This window comes from Echinops telfairi, unplaced genomic scaffold (genome assembly GCF_000313985.2).
Source record: "Echinops telfairi isolate 266 unplaced genomic scaffold, ASM31398v2 ScPeMD7_5;HRSCAF=22, whole genome shotgun sequence".
Lineage (NCBI taxonomy): Eukaryota > Metazoa > Chordata > Mammalia > Afrosoricida > Tenrecidae > Echinops > Echinops telfairi.
The window spans coordinates 21280597-21288446 of NW_022103901.1; the positions used below are offsets into that span (position 1 = coordinate 21280597).

A 7850-nucleotide genomic window follows, 5' to 3' on the forward strand; every position below is an offset into this window, starting at 1 on the left:
AACACAACTGCCAAGAGTTATTATTAACGGAAAAAACAAGGTGTAAGGCAGCACAAAGTTTGCTCTCATTTGTATGAAATGCACACACAGACATGCACACACACACACCCCTCTGCTGGGATAGACCAAGAGCTGTTCGGAGTGGTTGTCCCTGGACAGCAGAATATGAGACTGGGACTCTGGATAAGGAAGAGCTACTCCATTATGTTATCTTGTTTTCCTTCTTTTGTAATTGGATTGGATTTTTAAGATCCATAGCTTAAATTACTTAACCATTCAAAAACTGTGTGATGAGAGGCAAAAAGAATACCATCCACACATATGAGCACACACCCCTATACACACTCTCTCTCTTGATTTCATTGCTTACCAAGTGGACAGTCAGCCACGGAACATGGCCAGCTTCCTGTTGGCTGGGTGCTAATCTAGTACATGTGCCCTGGAAGATGAGTCTAGGGAGCATCTAACCTCTGCCGATGCCGAATTTCACTTTTTGATCGCACAAAAGGAGAAGGGAGTTGGAGGAGCCGGCTGAATGAGGCCACACACACTTGCAGTCACCCCACTGCTGGTATCAGATGAGACATAAGCAGATGTGGATCAACCTTACGGTAAGCATGTCTCCCCTTTCCAGGTCAGACCTGAGCAGCACAGCCTGTGCGGACACACAGACACACATGGGACTCCTGGGTCAGCCACTTGCCTACGGACTGATTTGAAGTTCCCTAGTGTCTTAGACTTTCTCAGCTGTAAAATGGGAATAGCACCCATCTGACTGAGTTGTGTGAACTCAGCAAGCTGGTGTGTGTAGGTACACAGCAACATGCTTGAGGAAGAGATGCCACACCTTCAAGTGACTTCTTTCATAGGTGAATTTTTTTAATGTACAAACACAAAAACATGTGACAAACCAGAAAGCAGTTTTACATTGAAACAGTGATGTTTACATATCCCTGTATCTGCAAACCCTATACTTGGATCTTAAGGTAAGAAGGCTCCTGCTAGATGCTAACCTTCAGGGCTAAATGCTACACTACTTTGTTTGCAGCAGAATTAGACATCAAGCAAGGCCAACCTCCTCTGCCCCTCACTTCTGAAATTTCCTTTTTAAAGCCAAGATCGCAACAGAACCAGGAAAGCCTGTGTGACCAGGAGGAGGTGGTAAGAACACCATTGGCACCTTCCTTTAATCCTTGGGGCCCTGGGCTCACAAGATAGTTCAGAAACCCCCACCAGTTATACGTGACTGGGTTCAAGTACAAACATTTTAGTCTGAACTGTGGGGTTTGTGCCAAACACAGAGCGAGTTGAATGGTTCTGGGACAGGGAGTCAGTATCATTAAGTGCTGCTAGGTCTTCAGTGGAGTAAGTAATATTCCACTGCCTTGAAGTAGCTTCAGACAAGGAGTGATTGCCAGACTAGCCCACTACACCGGAGACTCAACGACAGGGGTTAGCAAAAGAGAGCCTGGGTGCCACGGTGCCTCCGTTTCGTGAAGGTCAAAGAGCCAACAAAAGAACGCTAGAAAGTCCCTTTCTCACCACCCGGGGAGGAACTATTTCTGGAAGAAGGAAGCAGTAAAGGAAGCATGAGTCCTCCCTCCAACTTTTGGTACCCAACACGAATCTCCAAAAAAACCCCGACTTGCTGCCATGGAGTCAGTGCTGAATCATAGCGACCACAAGGGTTTCTGAGACTGTTAACTGTTTACAGGAGTAGAAAACACAGTCTTTCTCCCAAGAAAGAGGCTGGTAGTTTTGAACTACCCACCGGGCGGTTCACAGACCAACTTGGAAACTACGCTCTGAAAATTGATACATTTCCCCCAGGATTATGAGTTGTGGCCATCAATCAATAGCAGCAGGGACGCTAAGCGCGATCTGTGGCGCAGCACACCAGCTACGTAGCCTCCATGCTCAGACAAGGTGCGTCCGCTCAGCCGCTCAGGCAGCATCTATCCATCCACAGGACGATGGGGTTGAAACTGTCAGAAATGGACGAGTGTGTTCCAAATGGTGTGAAGAAAGTTTAAACACAGCATTTGGTGACTCTTCCAGCCATTCTGTTATTAAATATTGAAGACCTTAGAGCCTTGAAGAATTACAAAATCAGAAAGAACTTAAATTAAAAAAAAAAAAAGGAGACACAAGAGCTCTTTGTGGAAGCTGACTGGCGCACTCTGTCCCCAGTTCATCTCAGAGCTCACGCAAATTCAAGGTCGGAGGAGACACTAGACTTGTGTCAGGGGCAAAAACTTCTGGTAGTAGCTCTTGGTGACGTCCATCATCAGCTCCTGGGTACACTCAGGGAGCTCCCCCGAGAAGAGTCCTAGGGAAAGAAAGCAAGACCTGGTCAACCACAGGGAGCCAGGAAGACTTGCAGCTGATTCCTGTTTAAACCCTAAGTAGTCATGAGTGTTTAAAACCGTGGTCCTCAACTTTCCTAATGCTGTGACCCTCTAATAAAGCTCCTCATGTTGTGGTGACACCCCCCCCCACCCCGGGCATAAAATTATTTTTGTTGCCACTTCTTAACTGTAATTTTACTACTGTTATGAATCGGGTGACCCCTGTGAAAGGGTTACTCACCCCTCAATGGGGCTGCGACCACAATTTGAGAACCGCTGGTATAAATGCTAAGTTACCCATTTTCAGTATTAACAGAATCGTCCACTGACTTTATCTTCTTGATAACATGACTATATGTGTAAAACAAATTGTAGTTCCCAAAATGAAAAAATATATACACATATACTCCAGAAATGAGAAGTGAGCACAGTATATTACATGATCTGAGGAGTTCAGGATCTCTGACTACATCAGGGGTTGCTCTAAAGACCTGTCCACCCCCCAGGATTCTGATGTGATACCTTCTGAGACAAAGTAAGAGCTCTTGAAGTAAGAAAACTGCCCTGCTATTCATACAACAACACTGAATCTAATACCTAAATATGATGCAATTCGTGGAAGAGAAGGCAACAAAATAGCAGAATAAAAGACAAAGCTGGAGCAATTATATGTAGGAATGTCCAGGGCAGAGGCGCCCTCCTACACTGCTGGTGGGAGTGGACATTCAGACCACCTTGTTGGAGGGCAATTCAGAAATACAGTGGAGCCCATGAGAGCTGGAACGAGATGGGGTTGTGTTTCCAGGTCTCTTATGTTTTCCACCTTCAACAGGGTCGCCTTACTATTTTGCTATCGCTCTTCAACAGTGAAAACACTTACCTTTTCCTTTTCTGACAACTTTCTACCATAACAGAGGAGCCAATCTGTCTAAGCTCCTAGGCTGGAACTGAACAATATAACTTCTCAGAATTTATCCCACAGGTAGCCTTGCTCAATCACACAACAACTTGTATACAAGAGCGTTCAATGCAGCAAAGATTCTAATGGTGGTAAACATGGTACAATTTAGAATGACTCATTATTCTAAGGGGCTGCTTGGCTATAGTGCGGTACACTCTGATACAATGAAAGACATGTAACCAGAACAACCAGCCTGGAAATATGAGAATGTGTACACACCATGGAAAATATTCTCCACGTCATGGAACAATGCACACAGATTGTTGGTTGGGAACCTAAGCCATTGTGCAACCCCCCACCAAAACCAAAATACAGTAAGAAAACCCCATGACTACAGCTCATTGTGACACCATGGGGTTATCATCTAACAGAAAGGACTGGATGGCAACTGAGTTTATGAACCCAGGTGAAGCTCCCAGACTAGACACAGTACAATGGAGTTCTTTTCTATGGTTTTTCTAGCCATGGTCTTCGAATGCTCGGAAAACGAGTGTTTGGCTGAGACCATGCAAATTGAGTGACTTATAGTCCACAAAGGGTAATGGTCAGTTCGTGGTCCTGCTGGAAGGACCATACCTTGAAAATGGCAATTGGTAGGCCTAGACAAGGGTCTACTCCACAGTAAGGGAACTTCATTAGCTTCAAGAGAAGTCTGGAGCAGAGTGCGTCCTTTGGATCTGAGGTCCCTGCATTGAAGACCCAGAAGAGAGAGCTGTAACACTAAAGATGGCAAGTGGTAATGGCAGTGGGCTTGCCAGCCCATGGAGGGAGAGCTGAGAGCCTCTGGGCAGGCAGCTTACTGGTGACGCTGAAAGAACTGTGAAACACCTACCCAAGTAGGGCAAAGCATCTTCCTACAGAAGGTAAGAACCGATATCTCTGGGCAGTAGGCTTGCTAGAGGGGTTTAAAGAGCTGTAAACCGCACTTATGCAGGGCAACAGAGGCGGAGGCTGCCCTATGCAAGGGTCACAGGCCTCCCGTCCTGGGAAGTATGGTGGCAAGAGAGAAAGATTCACAAGCCCAGCAGCACAGTAGGAGGCGGCAGTATAGGTTAGTGAGACTCAGCGGCAGACACCCCCCCACCCTAGCACTGGGGGCCATACAGGCCCGAGCTGTGTATGGCTGGACGCAGAGGCAGCGGTGCTGTGATCCTAGCATCTGACCTGAACCATGGGGTGCTTGCCCAGCAACATAAGGATGGTCATGGCAATGTGGAGAAGGTTAGGTCGTCTTTCTTTTGAGAATCTGTTATTATTTACTGTCTGCTTTCTATAAATAATAATGGCTTTCATTTTGCCTCTTCTGTCAAAAAGAATAGCCATTAAAAGGAATGAGATTAAAACCTATGTACTGATAGAAAAAGATGTGCAAGATAGATTGTTTAATAAAGTAAATTTCAGAACAGTTTAGAGAGTCTAGAAAATGTTTAAGTATCAACAGTTTCATATATCCATATGATATGCAAACACATCCTATACATTCACTCACATACATAATAGGAGATACTCTTTAAAAAAAGAGTCTAAAAACTCCAAAATTCTCAGAGGCACCCTTTGCAAATTGCCTGCCTATATTTGACTTACAAACTTATACTGAGTCTGCACAGTATTTAACGGGATTTTAAAAATTAGTCGCCAACATACATTCTGAGCTTTCACGTACAAATTTGTATTTTTAGCGTGCTGCATTCTTAAGATAGTTCTGAGAGCTACTAGCCCAGTCTTTATGTTATCTGCCTGGCCCCCACAGACACCTGAGGTTCTGGCTCCTGATCAGCATCCTGTCTGGACGGACTGCTTTCACTCTGCTGCCTGACATGCTGTTCTCTCCTCCGAGCGGCCTGGTTGTCCTGGTTGTCCTGACCCGTCTCTGCTTCAGAAATGGGAGTGGCCAAAGCAGTAGCCAGATGTTAGCAGTTTTCTGTGCCACAGTGCAACAAACACCTGCGAAATACCCTGGCTCCTGAGAAGTACAGGGAGTTCAGGCCACTGCATCATGGGAGTTTTCCGTGCTCCTCACAGCATTCCTACTTTGATACCTCTGATGAGCAGCCTCTCTAGGTCTGTTTCCTGATCGCATGCAGCTTGAATTCTCCTCTATCACCTTCCAGTTGAAAAACCACGCAATGCTTCAGTCTTCTGCCATCAATACTCAATCGCCAATGGTTCTAATGAATGTGAGCATGTTTTTTTAAAGAAAATTGAGATATTTCTCTGGCAATATTCTTCTCATCTCAGAGCAGACACCGGTCTAACAAGCACTTAAATCAATCGCTGGAGCTGTACTGGTCCAGTACGTACTGAGAACAGCCTGACTTTTCCGGAGTTGGAACCCAGGATGGGAAGAATAAGGAGTCTTGATAGCTTGATTGCTAACTGAAATGATGGTGGTACAAATCCACCAGTTGCTCCATGAAAGAAAAGACCTGGCAATCTGCTCCCCTAGGGATTCTGGGTAGGTTGCACCCTGTCATAGAGTCACGTCAGAATCAACCCAATGGCACACAGCAGCAGCCACAACAAACATGGGTAAAACGACTGAACAAGCCTCTCCTTCCTCCCCACAAAAGCAGAGATGCATGAAACAATGCAATAGCCAATTTCCCCCTTAAGGGATTCCCACACTGAGTTTGTATCTCTTGGTAACTCAAATTCAGAGATCTGTTGTTTTTTTGTTAATTGGGAAAACAATGAAATCACCCAGTTGTAGATTATCATATCAAATCTTTCTCTTCCTATCATATTCCATCTGTGATTTTGAAAATTCAACCCTGGACACACTACAAGATTTCAACTGTGTCCAACGGCATGCAGAAGAGACCGTTTTTAAAAATGAACAAAACATAGCAATGGACATCCTGGTCTGGGAAGGAGGATTTTTTTTTTTTCCCTTCTGCTTTCTAGGGCTTTCCAAGTTTTCTGGGATGAACATGTATTGTCTTTGTTTCCTCAGATATTTTCTACTTTGGAGCTCTGAGTGGGGGTCTAGTGGGTTGCTGGAGGGAGAGACGGACTCATTGTGCCAATTGTGTCAGACAGGGTTGAGGTGGGTGAGATATTCGCCCTTGTCAGTTATCCCTGAGAAATGAGTCTTAGGTCATGCTTCATGTTTACTTTTCCATTTGGAGATTCTCCAGTCAGGGTGACATGGAAGTTCATAGTGAGAATTCTCTAGAGACTTTTTCAATCCAGCTCTGGGAGTCCTCAAACCACGGCCCGCGGGCCACATGTGGCCCACCAAGGACATTTATCTGGCCCGCCGGATGTTTTTGCCCCGTCTTTTCACTGCAAAACCAAATATGTGCAGTGTGCATAGGAATTTGCTCATAGTTGTTTTTTTTTTAAACTATAGTCCGGCTCTCCAACAGACTGAGGGACACTGAACTGGCCCCGTTTTAAAAGTTTGAGGACCCCTGGACTCCAGGCCAACAGAGTCAAGTTTCTCTGTACACACCCCTGTGCTGCAGGCAGATCTGTTCTACATGAACCTTTGAGATCTCCCAGGGTTTCTACCCTAGGCTTCACCTCGCATCCCCAAACATGTATCAAACCCTAAAACACCCTGCTACAAAGATGGCCTCGTCTAGGCATGCTTGGATTAATGTCCTCTTTTTTATTTGACCCTTCTACTTCCTTGGGACCCCAATTAAGCATTTTAAGACTGTTATGTTTTAGGGGAAATGTATAGGCACTTTTTACCAAGATGCTCTTTAAATTAGCACTGGCATGATCAAGAGGTACCTGCACGTTATCCTGGATTATGGACTATAGGTCAAAAGCTTTTCATTGCCAGGGACAGGGCCGCTGAGTAATTTTTTTCCTGAAAAGGGAGTGGCAGGCCAAATTAGTTTGGGAACCTATGAGTTAGCTAGACCAGCATATGCTTAGAAAGAGAGCCATTGATTAATTTGTGATGAAAAATAGCCCCAAAGTTACCTGGGCAGCCTGAGAAGACGGTGAATGGTGGGACCACAGTCTCAGGGGGTAATACTGTGTTGTCAAGAATTTTGCAACAGTCTTTCAACACACACCGGCGCCCCTGGAATTAAAAAGTCAGTAGGAAAGTAATCAAGGCATTGAATTGCACAGATATAAACGGAAGAATTGGTGTGCCCCAGACAACACGCTGAGAAAATGACAGTTTCGTTCTCCGTTGGTTGAGTCTGCATCATCAAGGCCTCTGAGTCCACTTGGACTCTGGTAAGATGATTTGATCAAATACACTTGGCCGGACCTTGGCGATCCTGACACATGCCAAGGTAATGCCAAACTAGCAAGACCTCCTGTCTTGTATGACACTTGGGTTTGGTTGGGTTGAAGTTTTCTGCATAATTAAATATTCAAATAATATGTGTTCCCAAGAAAATTAGACTGCTAAACAGTTTATAAAAAGCTTAACCCTGCTTATAAATTATCAAGGGTTCATGAGAGAAAGGGAGCGGAGAAGGAGGGGGGAAAATGAGGAGCTGATACCAAGGGCTTAAGTAGAAAACAAAGTTTTGAGAATGATGAGGGCAACAAGTGTACAAATGTGTTTGACA

The 7850-nt window shown here is 45.0% G+C and overlaps 1 protein-coding gene across 1 annotated transcript in view; it reads right to left on the reverse strand.

Annotated features, from left to right (window-relative positions):
* Positions 1 to 854: 854 nt before the first annotated feature.
* The window catches only part of DCTN5 (dynactin subunit 5), a 26534-nt gene continuing 19538 nt past the window's right edge, over positions 855 to 7850 (reverse strand). The window contains exons 5-6 of the mRNA XM_004705721.3: positions 7246 to 7348; positions 855 to 2329 (exon numbers count right to left, since the gene is read on the reverse strand). Of these exons, the coding sequence (XP_004705778.1) occupies positions 2232 to 2329; positions 7246 to 7348 (201 nt within the window). The 3' untranslated portion in view covers positions 855 to 2231. The remainder of the gene's footprint in view (positions 2330 to 7245; positions 7349 to 7850) is intronic.